The sequence below is a fragment of the Chaetura pelagica genome, unplaced genomic scaffold, assembly GCF_000747805.2.
Source record: "Chaetura pelagica isolate M959 unplaced genomic scaffold, ChaPel_1.0 scaffold116, whole genome shotgun sequence".
In the NCBI taxonomy this organism is placed as follows: domain Eukaryota; kingdom Metazoa; phylum Chordata; class Aves; order Apodiformes; family Apodidae; genus Chaetura; species Chaetura pelagica.
In genome coordinates, this window is record NW_009953655.1 from 4,125,302 (window position 1) to 4,140,766 (window position 15,465).

Genomic DNA, 15,465 nt, shown 5'->3' on the forward strand with positions numbered 1-15,465 from the left:
CCTATTGATGTTTATATGCATAGATTTGTGTTGGTGTCTTTCTGATAATATGACAAGTGTGCAACATAGGTAACAATTTGCATATTTTTCAGTGAGAACTGTTGAAAAAACCATTTGCACTTAAAAAAACCTTCATGAATTTATAATATTTTAATGCATGCCATACATTTCTGTGTAACCACTGAACTGTAGCTTTCCCTTTTCCCACTTTCTACTTTTTACTTTGTAGAATTCTTTGTGTAGTTTTCACATGTATTTTGTATCTTTGTTCTCTCAGGAGTAATAAATTCTAGACCTAGCTACACAAACTGGTTTTAAGCTTTGATTTTCTTCGTTATTTGAAAATTGTTTTTTACGTCCTGGATTAAGAATTTTGATTTAAATTATCTTCTAAAAACAAACAGATTAATAGATACAAAGTAGCAATGAGATTTAGTTGACAAATGTTTTATTTGTTAATAATCCAGATACCAAAGGGTAAATGCTGTCTTGAAATGCTGATGGCTCACATGTGAAATCCAGAACATTGACATGTGGACCAGAAGGCAGATAAGACAGGAGATTTATTTTAAATGAGTCATAACAAGAACTCCTGAAAGGAGAGGCTCTTCTGTCTTTGGGGTCTTGGGCTAAACTTTATATTCATTACTTTCCTTCTTATTTTAAACTAAAGTAATTCTTCTCTGGGCTTTAAGAAATGAGCTGGTGATCTCAGTTCATTTGATGTGGAGTAACCAATATAACAACCTCTTGGGTAAGAAATGAAGAGCTGGATGGGTGCGGGAAACCCCACTACCCTTTTCATTCTAAGAGATGGGTCCTACATAACAGTACTGTGAAGCTTAATTAAATAAAAAATAAATCACACAAGCCCCCCTCGCCCCCCCAAAAAACCCAAATCAAACTGCAGAGAGGCTCGTGGTGCTGTTACCTGGGTCTCATTGTGTTCTGGGGGCGGAAAATGTAGTTTTTCCATAAGTCACTGTGTTCCCATGTAGTCATGGACCTCCATGAAGGAAAATGAAGCAGCTGAAAGTCCTGTGGCAGTTCCCCTTTTAAAATTATTCGGACTTTTGCACGACAAATAACTAATATCCTATAAGTGGAATTATTTTAAATATTTTAAAACAGATTTTAATGTTCATGTGTTCCACTGGTCTACTCTAGTACCACTGGTGATTGTGTTTTATTTTTCCATCACAGTCATCTGTGAGAGACTTTTAAAGTAATGAAAGAAAATAGTTTTGCAAAACTAAACTCTCAGTTTCTCTTTGCTTTGTAGAGAAATCAGGTTTTATCTGGTTGTTTCTAGGTATAGAACAGCTTTGGTTTTGCTCCAACCCTATTGCATACACCAACTCTATTCCACACTCCTCTCAATACACTGCTATTTTCTGGGAACTCTATTCTACAAAAGAACAGTGATTTTATGGAAAAAGTGTGGGCTGAAACAGAACTTTTCTATTTTCATGATTTCATGGAGTTTGCATGGGAAGATTATTCAGTGATATACAATAATGATAATAAAGACTGCTGGAAACAATTTCCAGTCAATAATTAATATTTCAAAGGACTAAATCATTAATAATGGTTGCTTTTTTAAGTGCGTTAATGGTTCTCCATTCATAACCAACTCATATAAGTTTTATTGAATTAAAATGGTATTGGAAGAATAATGACTACATAATTTGAAGTGGTCTATACTCTTGGTTTAAAATGGGTATGAAGGCAGGTGATGTGTATGGTTACACTTTGTGTTGGGCTTTCATATGTTGGGTTTCTTTGAGCTGGGAAAAGGGCTGGTGGAATGAAGCTGTCCTTGTTCTGAAGGGAGCAGTTCTCTAACCACAGCCTGATGTAGCAAAGCCAGGTCACTCTTCATCCCTGTAGTGGGTAATTCCTGAGGTTCTTTTAATTTGAAGATCTTGAAAACAGAACATGAATAATGGAAAACCAGAAAATGAGGTCTGCATTGCTCAGAGCTTTTGAGAACAATTTTTCAAACACAGATCTTAGCTTTCTTAAGTAAAACGTCTTTATACTGTAATAATATTTAACTATGAAGTACATATCCAATCAGTTGCAATACAAGAATCATTCCTGATTCTAGCTGCATTACTGATCAAGAAGAAAATGCCTGTATTTTTCAATAAGCTTGCTGGTTTCTGGCAGATTTCCCAGTTCAAAAATAAGGGGTTTCTGGTGTTTTAACAGTAATTCTGAAATGTACTTACTTCAAGTCTTTACATGAAATGGTGGTCGTACCCATCTATGGAAGAAGTAACTTCCTAATTGTGTGATGTAATTGGCTTGAAGCAATGTGTCTGCTTTTGAAAGTGTTAAGATACTGATTTAGTCTCTTTAGGTTGAGGTTTGGTTTTGGTTTTAATTGCATGGCATAGTCTAGGTACTTTGAATGTTGTCCAGTTTTTCCCAGGGGGTTAGGCATGTTCATTGCCCAAGGGAAAAACAGCTGTCATGGGAGAGGTGCTTTTTCAAACCTTTACTCCCCTCAGAAGCTGTGAGTATCAGGCCAGAGGCCACACACTAGCTTATTTATTCAAAGATATTCCACTGGGGCCTGTGAGTTGTTCACTGTGGCCTCTACTACAAAGTAGGTGGGCTTTTAGTCTGTGTAACAACTGGGTTTTTTCAGGGAGTACCATTTCATCCTTCAATAGGCCAATTTGCAGCAATCCAGACTGAAGATGCACAGACTGTAATTTGAGTCCATTGAACTGTTCTTCCATTTGTTATTAAAAACATCCATTTTTTTTTCCCATCGTATTTAAGATGAAAAATATTCTTAAATTAAAATTGCAGTCAATGGAATGATTGCCTACCAAGTAAGATTTTGTTTTATTTTTTTGTATATTTATAGACTGGATCCAGCAATTCAGTTGAGTAAAGAGTTTCTTAAAAATTCTCTTTTGATAGGTAATGTCATTGGTTAAGATAGGGAAAATAAAATTATGGTGAACTCTCTGGAATTATACTTTAATAATACGGCTATGGAAGATAAAGTATGAATGTAGACTATATAAGAAGTTAGTTAATTTGTTCTGAAGATACCACATTGTTTCTGAAGTAGACGGGCAAGCATATGCTCAAAATAAACTTGCTTCCTTTCTTATTAGAAATATTTTTTTTCAGAAAGGGGATAGTTCATGCCAGTGCTGGGATTTTTGTTGTTGTTTTGAAAGATAAATTATACAGAAATAAAATGCAGGGTGTCTTCTCAGAGCCTGAGGCTGGCTATTGTTCCCAAAGACAAAAATACCTAATAATCCTAACAGCTCTTTTTGATTATTCACAGAGAGGCTTCAGTGCCCTGTACCCAAGCAATAAAAATCAGCTAATAGCGCAGTGGTTCTGAGACTTTCCCTTTTTGGCTACTAAACTTTTCAGATATAAGGGTAATAAATTCCAAGTGCTATAAACTTGGTGATAATTAAGGAGATGAAAAACAATCACACATATATCTTAAAAAAAGTAAAAGAAACCTTTAGTCTTGTAATAAATTCAAGAATATTTTATGTAATTAATATTGTACATAATCTATTAATTCATGTGCCATATTTTAGAGAAAATCCAGCTGTGCTTTCTATGTAAAACAAGATAACCAGGTACATGAAAACATAAATAAAAATGTAAGAAAAGGATTATGACTAAAACATGTAAAAATAATGTGAATATTTTTAATAGAGACTGTTGTCCTGCACTTAATTATGCCCTTACTGGCCCTGAGTAATTTTATAGAAGATAATTGGATTCTGGATCAATATAAAAAAGTACTCAGGGGGATCCAATAATACTAAGGCCAGAATCTGCTAATCCTCTTTTAATCAGAGGATGATTAAATGGAAGAATTACATGTAGTACATGACAGAGATCAATAATAAACAAAAGAGAAGGAGAGTTATGTTAAGAGCAGACAACCAGGAAGCAAGGAAGGCCTTGAGGGGTGATTAGTTGAAGTGTAAGCTTGTTGCAATCAAAGAGCAAGATACACATTTTAAAGAGAATTACAAATTTTATCACTGACTAGATAAAACGTTAGAAAAATTACAGCTGCTCTTTGAACCAAATGCACACAGGCTAAAACCAGATCTGTTCAAGCACAACTTGTATCAGGATGATGAAATGAACTTGGTTGAAATGTAACTGGTAACCCTGCTAAACCACATTTTAGAATTTCTTAATTGAAAAATAACATAATTAATGGCAGATTAAGTTAAAATTGATTTGACTAATCCAATCCACTACTTCCCAATATGCAGTTGTTAAACATGCTGTTGCTACCAACTGATGGAAAAGCAAAATCAGTGTGAGGGCTGAATATCTGCAGAGGTGCTTTGTCATGCCTGTTGCTTGGAAAGTGGTCAACTGAAAATTGTTTCAGTTTTAGCAGTGGAGAAGCAAAGTTTAAGCAAATTTAGTTATTATTAAGGGCATGTGTGTCACTTGATCAAAATTCAGAACTTTAATTTTATTTATCCTTGGACTGTTCCTGCCTTTTAAGTGGTGGTGTGTGGAGTTACCTTCAGCAGCTTTTGTAGTCAGGTGTATATAATATATATATATATAATGCCACTGCCTGCAGCAAACACAGTTTGCAGTGTTTCCTTTTTTGGTTAGATATGCCACTGGTGAGCACTAGTCACTGCACCCACTCCCCTTTCTGTGTAATATCCAGAATTTGTCCTTCCAAATAATGTTTTGTGCTTTGTTCTTTGAGATCAGTGCAGTGAAAGAATTTCTGTCTGCCCTGTGCTTCTAATAGTAACCCTGCAAATGCATTGCAGGAATTCCCAGGACAAAAGTAAATAGGCTGGTAATGCAGAGTATTCCTGCTCTGTAGAATAATCTCTTTCCTAACTTAATGCACTCACTGTTGCTGAGTCAGATTTCAAAGCTCTGAGCATGTGCTGCAGTTGGTGTTTCATCATGCAAGTGAAATTCAGCATGTAAAGTCAAACTTCTTTTGAAAAGGTTTAGCATAGACTGTAAGTAGAAACCTTTTATTAAATCCTCTTTCTCCATGGTGTTTTATCAGTTGAGAGATAGAAGAAAGGAAACTTTTGAAGGGAATTTAACCCACAGAATTCTAATTTATAAATGTAAAGTTTATTTTTCCCTTCAAAAGCAGAAATCACTTTACAAATGTAAAAAAAAAATAAATAAATGCTTAGAGTACCAACAGCACATCAGCCAGTGTGGAAGTTACTTACCCACCACGTAAAATAATCCACATGTAGGAAGCCTAGAATTTTGAAGTACCATTTCCCAGGAGTTTAGGACAGGAAGGGAGAAGTGTTTTTCCCAGAATGCCAGATTACATGGATCTTAAAGAAAAGTTACTCATACTGAAATATTTCCAGGACATCCATGCAAAGAGCATTGCAGAAATTACCATCTCAAAGCTCCTTTTCCATAGTCTCGTATAAAAAGTGTTCTCTTAGACCAGGACAGGTTGTTGTAAGGAATCAGAGAGGAGAACCATGTCTGCTCCATCTCCTGCATGAAAGAACATGCCAGTCTATGGATTTGGGGACTGACAATGTCTAAATGCATTTGGAGGTGGTATATGCCAGTAAATAACCAATTATAGGAGCTGTGTCTGAAAACTGGTGATTTCTTTCCACAGCAGTTATAAGTATTTTTAAATACTTCAAACAGATACTTGGCTGCTGTTAGCACAAAACCATTAAACTGGAGCCTGCTCTTCTTAACTGAATATCTGGTCCTCTCTGACATTAGAGGCCAAGTGCCTGGGATCAGTAGTATAGAAATCACGGAGTAACTGTGTAACCTCTCAGTAGAGCTGACAGCCATCAATATAGTAAAGGATTTTGACAAGAACAGAAGGATTTTAGCAAATCCAGAATGCTAAATGAAATGCTGAGTCTGCATGGAAGAGGTCTGTTTGCATGGAAATAGCACTGGGAAAATCATGGAATAGAATTTAACATTCTGTCCTACATGAAATCCACCAAGTATGCACTTTGAAATACAAAGGTCAGCTCTAACAGTGAAAGTTAGTAAACATCTACTTGCTTTTATTTAAAAAGAGAGAAATCTGGTGTGAATGGCATTTTGATCACTGAAAGGTGCTGAATTTCAGATCAGATCTAAATTATGCTTTAACAAGTGAATCATAACTAAAATGGGCACATTGAAAAGAAACAGATCCAATAATTACAGTATAGAAACAATATAAAAGCACACAAAGTGAAAATATCAGAAAATAATTAAAAATATTAGTAAAGGAAATGAAATCAGCTAAAACACTTCCTGATAGTGAAGCTTCTGAAAAATGCAGACTGGTGCACTTAGCATTCCAAGCAGTCATTTAGCTGTGAGTCTGGAAAAGAGCAGATCTCCACTTTAAAGACCGCAGAAGACATGCATCATCCCATCTTTAAAGCAGCTGGAACATACTTAATGGGATCAGATGCACAAGAAAATTCCCTTAGAGCTGCTTGGAATGCTTAGCAGAGGAGCTGAAGATTACCAGTAGCCCTGATTATGCTGCTTCAGTCTTTATGAAAATCACTCTGTGCAACTACTGCTCTAAGAACTGGCTTCCTTTCCCTTCTGAATGTAGGTAGGACATTTGACAGATTAGATTCAGGTATATGTAGAATCATTCCTGACATACTTCATGTAAGGCAGAGCCGTCCATGGAGGTTTCATCACTTCAGCACAAGAGTATATGAAGCGAAATGTCATGTGTGAAAACTCTCTGCACCTTAGATGGTTTGTTGCTCAAACAGGGGATATGAGGACACCAGTGCTGAAGTGCTGTAGGCATCACTTAAGCTTCATTATAAAGCTCCACTGAGTGCTTGCAAATCTCGAGTTTACTGGAAAACTTGTGGGATGTGTTTATACAGAAACTGGTTTTGGGAATATTTTCTGTTATTTGTGCTAAATAGCCTTGCTTCATAAATACTTGATTTTTAAAAATGAGGAAAAAAAAGCGCACATTAAAATACTGCTTCAGTGTAGTGCTACTCATGGAGTCATCTTCCTGTTTGTTGTAGATGAGCCAAGATTTTTTCTACTTTGCTAGGGAAGAGAAGTCATCTTCATGGTATCATCCCTTGATGATTCCATGTTGTTTCAAACTACTATTTTAGAAAAGACCACCTCTGTTTCTGCCATGCCTCTAGCAGTTATTTATTAGATGATTCAGTGGGATTGCTTCTGAGAAGGGCATTAATAGAAAAAAACTGTCCATAGTGTGGATCTGTTTCTCTCCAGATGGACTGAGGTCTTGTGAAGCCTGAGAGCTGAAATTGACCTTATTTTTGCTTTGTCCCTAATAGACAACTTACAAGCTCAGTTGTTCCGGGTGGCGACTCAGTGACACCATAATTCCAAGACTTAATGGCATTTCTTATATGTAGCTGTAGAAGGACTTAGCAACCAGTTAAATGCAGCAATGCCTACACCTTCCATAGCAGAGCTCAGCAAGAGCTCCCAGTTCTTTCATCTGTTGAACCCTGTTAATGCAGGCTGTATCTTTGGACTGTGGAAAGTTCAAGCCAGCAGAGTCATGAGACCTTACACCACCATCAAAGTTCTTTCTTTACATTATATTTAGTCAAAGGATGTATTCTGAGTACTAAGGCAACTGGATGATTCATGCTCTGTCAATGCAAACTATTTGGTGTAATTTACCTTTATTACGGCTTTTTAAAAAATTAGTATGTCTTTTAAAACATGAAAGACATATCAGATCTCCCTCAAAGGACATAGAGCAGTAGTTTTAAAAGATCAAGAGTACAATCCAGTACATTAATTCAAGATAAACCGTTTAGAATAGAAGAATAGCATTTTACACCACAGCCATGCAAACAGCAGTTAAAATTAAGCCAATGTTCAGCTGCAGCAGGAAGATGTAAACATTAAGCATAATACAGTCACATTAAATGTTAGCTGTAATTTAGCAGGCTGGAGTCATGCTGGGCTGACAGGGCTGAGAAAGCTTTCTGTCTTCTCTGCTATTGCTCAGCTGATTTGTTGGGAGTTTGAACTGATTCCTCTGGATGTGAAAAAAACCCAAGCATTACTGACATGGAATATCCTCATAATTACTGTGGGACTACACTGTAGCTAAGGCACTAAAATAATATTGCACTACTTAGAAGCTTAACTTATTTTCATTAAATAGAAAGCTTTAACCCTTGAGAAGACACTGGAGTGATCTGATTGAAACCGTATGAAATTGCTTTTTTAATCATTTCTATGGCATTTTTCCCCTTCCTTCATATCAAAAAGTTCTTGATTACAGGGATTATACTGGGAAATGTATTTTTCTTGCAAAAAACCCCATACACTTCACATGATGGAAAAAAGACAAAGAAAAGATTTCAAAGACAGCTATGGGATTAGGCCACACAAGTCTCATGGGACTTGTGTGGCTAAATGTGGTAGTCAGACACTTGTGTGTGCTGCCACAAGAGGTTTACAAATGGTTTAGGTAAGGCACAGTAGTAAGGTTGGACAAGGTGTTATCTTTTAAAAGATCAGATATATATATATATATACATGGAAAAAATTAGTAAAATGTGAAGTGGAAGTCCTTACTCAGGTCTGCTTTGGTGCCTTGAAAGTTTTTCTGGTTTTCACTTGGATATCAGTTGGTCTAATAAAAGTAGTTCTCTCTCCCTGCAAATTTTGCCCCTTTTCTATGATGTTATGGTGTGGGCATCTCAGCTACTGAAATCATGGTGATAACCGTGGTGCAAATCATGAAATCAACTCATTCTTTATCCTTCTTGTTGCTTGGCAAAGCAAGTACATGGCAGTTTGCATGATCCCACTTAAGGAAAAACCAACTTTTGGTGAGCTCCAGGTTTTAATCTAGGATTAACTTGGGATAGTAGCATCTTTGTTTGAGCAGCTCTAGAGAATAGGCTCAATTCCTAACAGTTGTGATTTTAGAAGTGCTGTACCAAAAATAAACTTCAGGGTTATAAAATTAAACGTAATTCAGGTGTTTCTGGAGTGTTCTTCAGCAGATTAAGATATTTCTTCTTATGCTTTTAACCACGGCCAGTAATTGCTTAATTGCAGTTCAGGACAGTCAACTACAATTTCAAATCATCCTTTCTAAATGTGCTAGAAAATTAATCTGTAGCCAAGTAAAAATAATAGCAGGGGCCTGGTAATGGAGGCCAGTTCAAGTGAAGGAACAGCTCCTGGCCCAGTGGAAGCTCTGTATTCTCCTCCTTCAAATTTGGGTTTGCTGGTGTGAGAATTTTTGTTCTACAGGTGTGAAAATTTATACAAAGTAGATATTTTTAACAGAGTCTTTTTAGAAACTCTGAAAAATGCTAAATTAAGACAGATGCGTATTTATGTTATAAATTAATCTTTGAGATTTACTGTTTACTTATCAATTTGGCACATCAATACATAAGTTAATCTTTGAGATTTATTGTTTACTTATCAATTTGGCACATCAATACATCTTGTTGGAGTGGAGGAGCATTCCAGCTGACTATCTACCATTAGGACCTCACCTTTTTGGAGTGGAGGAGTATTCCAGCTGACTATCTACCATTAGGACCTCAGAGGAGGTTGCAAGATTGAAAACTGCTAAACCCAGAAGATACTTAACTCTCCTGTTTGTGTTTTTTTTGTTGTTGTTTTGTTTTTAATTCTTCTGTTAGGTGCAAACCACAAAAAGAATAAAGATTCACAGGAGACTTCAGGAAACTCTTGTGAGCAACCCTCTCACAGAGTGAAGATCAGCAGAAACTTTAATTCTCCTGGAGTGAGAGAGAGCCCAGGTAGGGAGCTCCCAGTGAACAGGATAATCGATGTGGATGGAGTCAAACTGGAAGACTCTGGCACACGCTCCTGTGACGATTGTGAAGGGAACCTCAGCTTTGAAGGGTACATCTCTGAACTGAGATCTTGCCAAGGAAGGATGAGGACTGGAGTTTATAGGACATCAGACCTTCCGTCTCTGATTACTGTCAAGAGTGAGAAGAATAAGGGCACTGAGAATCAGTATAAAGCTACTTTTGTTTAAATCTGTGTTTTGTATTAAGAGTTCTGGTATTTTTGCTTGGCATCAGCAGCAATGGAAATATGCCTTAGAGACAATTTCCTGCAAGCTTGAAGTTGTTTCCAGTACCTGTTGCCTTCAACGAGCCTGCTACACTGTCCCTTCTGTTATGACTTAGGACCTGTAGAGTGAAAAAATAGTATTTCAACAGAAGTATTGAGCTATTTGGTTTTGTTCTCTTATCATTTCTATATAATATTCCTTGGGATGATTCCATTGCACAGTGCAATTAAAATTATTATTTCCACCCCTGCCTTTCTTGTCTTTAATAAAGACAAATTCACTTTAAATTCCTTTATCCAAACTTCTTATTTAAGATGATTTCACTTTAACCTTCTAATGTGTTTCCTTGTCTGCAGGTTTCTCTGTCCCCCCCATTGACTTGAAGTGGAAGTAAAATCAGTTACTGGTGTAAAAAGATGAGGATTATTTTCTTAGTATCTTCCTATCTGTTTAGTAAAATTTGGGAAGAAGTCCAAGTGGGATTCAGTCCTGTCTAATCCATTGCCTGGATGGATTTATGCAATAAGACTCTTGTTATACAAGCAGTAAGAAGAAGAAAAAAAAAAAAAGAAAAAAAAAAGCAAAAAAAAAAAAAAAGCTGTGAATTTCCTGTGCTGGAAATAATAACTGCTCTTGTAGCCAACACTGGTGGTTTTTCCATACCAGAAATGTATATACTAATTACATAGTGGTGGGAGGGTCACCTGGGTCCCTCCTCATCACTGCTCTTAGTGTCTTTTAGCTTTGGGGGAAGGTGGGTTTCATTACTGCTCTTTCAATAATTGATTAAGTGCCCTCATTCTTGCCGTTGGTTCTAGTTTCAGTTAATCTTTTAGCCTCGGGTGGGATTTTGAGAAAGAAAAGATACTTAATACTACTGAACATGTTGCTTTTGCCACCCACTACTGTTCCTCCTTTCCTGTTTCTTCAGAAGAGGTTAGGAGTCTGGACAAGCAAAAGGGTACATGAAGAAATAAGAGCGTTGGATCTCTGCACATCAATGTGAAACAGTATTTGGGGTATATATTGAGACCTTCTGGTGAGTCACTGCTTTGAAATTCTTGTAAGACTCAAAATATCATCTTGCATAGCTCGTGGACTGTAGGTCCATACTGGCAGTAAGTCTAAAGCGTCACAGTAATTATTCATTAACTTTTCTTTCTTTGCTCCTACAGTATGCAAAAAATTGGGACTTTTCTGAATAGCTGAGAATACTGGAGGCAGCCACTTAGTTTCTTAAGTCTGTAAGATAAGAAAGAGATATGTAAGAGTTTATACAGTAAAGCAAGTTTCCTAGAACTTAAGTGTTATACATCAAATACTCCAATGGTATAAATGAACACTGCACCCATTAGCATTAATAGAATCATAGGATATGCTGAGTTGGAAGGGACCCATCAGGATCATTGAGTCCAACTCCTGTCCCTGTGTGGGGCACCCCAAGAATCACACCATGTGCCTGAAAGCATCATCCAAATGCTTCTTGAACTCAGGCAGGCTGGGTGCTGTGACCACTTCCCTGGGGAGCTTGTTCCAGTGCTCGACCACCCTCTGGGTGAAAAACCTTTTCCTGATATCCAACCTAAACCTCCCCTGACTGAGCTTCCTACCTTTTCTCCAAGTCCTGTCATTAGTCAGAGGCGTGAAGAGATCAGGACCTGCCCCATCTTGCTCTTGACATTGAGGAAAGCACTTACTAACATTAGGCTCAACAAAATGTGTGACTGAATGAGGATATATCCTATGAAAATAGCTGTTCTTTTAAAAACTTTCAAGATTAAAACCTATTTGAGAATCAACACTAAAATCACAGTGTTGTCATGATTCTAGACGCAGGGAAACACCCTGCGCAGCATTGGAGACCAGGACTAGGAGTGAGGGAACAGGTTTGGAGGCTGATGTAGCTGGGTACCACGCTGCAATGGACTCTATTCTTAAAATACAGCCAGAGCATTGTGCATCAGCTGACTGTGCAAGTGGTCTGACTATACCTGTGCTGAGGAGAAAGGGGGAAAGCTTCTGTACTGACCCATGGGTTATGTCGGTTTGTATTGTACCATAAATCACCCATGGGGGAACAATAAAGCAGTCATAGTCCAATGATGTGAAAATACATATCTATGTATCTTTAAAATGTTTGTTCCATGTTTATTAAGTTTTTGATAGAACTTTGCTAATAATTGCCCATGAGAGGACATTTCTTTGCGCAAAGAAATGGCCACAGTTTTTTCCTATCTTCCATGAAATAGCTTTGTTCTAATCAAGACCAACATGACTGTGATCATTCTGTGATGACACCAGTCAAACTCAAGAGAGGGCTTTTTGAGCTGCGATGGGCTTTGCACTTTTTGTGTGACTTGGAAAACAAAATCCTCACATCATACAGGTAAAGCTTGAAATTCAAAGACAATCGCTGCAGTCTTTATTTATCTGTGATCAGTATTCTAGATGAAGTAAGGTTGCTTGTCTTCTGTTGTGCAAGTGCACTAGAGCGACTTAGTGAGCAGTAGGGATTTCTTCAGCTGGAAGAAAAACACAGCTGAGGGGAGGTATAATAAGGTCTGAAAACCTGTGAGTGCCATGGAAGGGGTGGATAGGGATTGACTGTCACAGTCTTTTCTAATGCAGGAATTAGGGGCCATCAGGTGAAGCTTGTAAATGCCACGTTTAAATCAAAGAGCTGGTTCTTCACTTTCTCCTGTTTTCTCTCCAAAAGCTGATGTCCTCAGAAAAAATACCAACAACAACCAACAGCCACATTTAAAAATGTGAGTGAAGCAAACTGGATTAGAAGGTATGAAGGATTCAAAGGGAATTTGACAGGATGGGAGAACCAAGCTGTGTGCAGAAAAATGAAAGATGTGAAAGAATGGAGTTTTCTTTAACATAGGGGAAAAATCTTGGCACAATGCCTGGAAATCCTGTAGGCAAAGGGATATGGGAAAACCTGTTTCTCCCCACGCTGTGCTGTTATGCCAGTTATTGGCATATTGTTTAAAAGAATGACTTCGTAGCTAGAACTCATTACTTCATTCCTTAGACTTAAAAATAATATTAACTCTCCTATTCAGTATCTGTCATTATATATAAAAGCTAAACCTGCTGGTATCAGTTGTCACAGATCAGGAAGTTGATGAAAATGAATGTGGACAGACTGTCTCTGGCTGATGTTTTCCAAGATTTTACTAAGGATATTGTCTGGTTCTACTTACTGTGTGACTTCAACATTATAATATGATTTTAAGTTGCCTCATTATACTGTGATTTCCACTACTAATGCAATCTATTTGCAATTAAAAAAGCAGCCCAATTGAAGTGCTTTTAGATAGCTTAATCCTTTATCTTCCTAGCTAGTTCTTAAAGATAGCCAGATTTTGTGTGGTTTTATTTCTCTTTTACTTTTTCCAGTTTTCTCCCTTTGAAACCCTGCTTGTAGAGAGAGTTACTCTTATGCCTCCTTGATCCCAAAATGATAAATAAAAGGGAAATATAGTCTCCCTGTTCTCTCACATGGAAGAGGAAGATCCACTGATGTATATCAGTACTCAAACCTCAAAGTGTAGCAAACAGTGGTATAAAAAAACCAACCCAATACTTAGAAAATCCTGCAGCTTTCTAAATCTTATTAAATATACCAGTTGTCTTATATTTCACTTGTCTGGTAGTTTTGTTGTTGGTTTTTTGTTTTTGTTTTAAAGGCTCTGTGAAGAATAGAAAACACACATATAGGCAAACTTGCAAAGGGAATTCCCTGTTAGGATGACTGTAGCAGTGAGCCTTGTCAACAATTTTGTGATATAACACACATGCAAAATAAACCACTGCACAATTTAGCTCTGGAGGACTCCATGGCAAAGAACCGATGGTTTTTGAAGGCACGTGAACAGGCTTTGCAGAGACTTTGCAAGAGATTTGCTGCTCTGTGGGAAGGAGCCAGTACCTGGCTGTACCATGTCCCTTCTCATGCTCCTGAACATATTCTGGGGCAATCTAATGTCTTTCAAGGATGCTGGGTCCTTCGTGCACTACTTTTCCACCTGAAAGTTTTGGCCTCTTTCCTTGCCTTTGCTGTAGAGTGTGTTGCTTTATTCCTTCTTCTCTTCTAAAGCTGGAATTTACTATTCTTGCCAGAAAACTGTTAGAAGATGTGGCTCAGCCAGTAGCCTCCTTATCTTGTAGTAGCAGGGAAAATCAGGACTTAAGAGCTTATCTGATGTTTTGGAAGTATCCTGACGTTTGCCACAAAACTGAAATCCTTGCCAGGAGCTGTTTCTCCGTGGTGGTGCTGCTGCTCACCCCAGGGCTCCCTGACGCAGTATCGAGGGTTGATGTTGTTTAAAATGGTCTCTCCTGTGGTGTTTGGTAGCCAGGAGACTGGGCGAGTGTGCAGTGGGGCACCACAGCTTCCCTAGTGCAAACACCCACAGGCATCTTTTCACAGCTTCTCAAAGCTTTTGACAAGTTTCAGAAGGTTCAGTTAGATAAGGGCCTTGGCCCAGCTGCAGGTCCTTATCAAGAGGTGTGAGGAGCCAAACCCACCATCCAAGGCACTCCACCCAACTCTCAACTGCAGCTCTTTGTTTTGGGTTTAGAAATGACCATATTTTTGCATGTACAGGCAGCTTCCCAGGCTTTTTGAGACTGTAGCAAACCTGTGTGAAAAGAGTGCTGCTCTGTGGATAGTGTGGGTGTTTACCTTGCAGCAAAAACAAGTGGTACATCCAAGTGCTTCTCTCTGCCTGTATTCTTGGAACAGCTTCCCAGGGTTATCATTATAGGGTACCAAACAACTGGGACATTTGTGAGCCCTAATCCAATGGATGCCATTTAAAACACTGGAAAAGTTTTTATTGGTCTTGCTGGAATATTTCCTTCCTGTAGACCAACTGTCACTTTTAGCTGGGTTCCTCTTGACTTTTTTTCACAAGACCTTTTCTGCTGAGAAGTGCTGGATGATCAGATGTTTGCAGATCTTGACTGTGTTACACAAAATAGCAAATCTGGTATGTTACACATGAACCAACATGTTTTCTTAATTCTTTTCTGGAAGATAAAGAAAGACAATTGTTTATATTTTTGAATCCCAAGTTATCATTCTGTCATACAGTCTAAAATGTTGTACAGAAATTTGTATTCTTGTTTTATTTGTGGTTTTGTCTTTAAACATCTGTATAATGACTTTCTAATATGAAAATTGGATTTATTTCTCATGCCTTGTCTCCCCAAAGTATTGAGAAATCTTACACCTCACAATGTTTATAGAATCTTCAGTGTGTCAAACTAATTTAAAATGTTGATTATGTATGTATGTAGTAAGTAAATAATTTATACCACTGGAACTGATAATGTTTCATTGATATCTAATTTCACTGTAGGGA

The 15,465-nt window shown here is 37.6% G+C and overlaps 1 protein-coding gene across 1 annotated transcript in view; it reads left to right on the forward strand.

Moving 5' to 3' along the window:
* RGS12 (regulator of G-protein signaling 12) overlaps positions 1-10,048 on the forward strand; it is an 80,611-nt gene extending 70,563 nt beyond the window's left edge. Inside the window, exon 17 of the mRNA XM_010000270.1 lies at positions 9,684-10,048. Within this exon, the coding sequence (XP_009998572.1) occupies positions 9,684-10,048 (365 nt within the window). The remainder of the gene's footprint in view (positions 1-9,683) is intronic.
* The last annotated feature ends 5,417 nt before the right edge of the window (positions 10,049-15,465 follow it).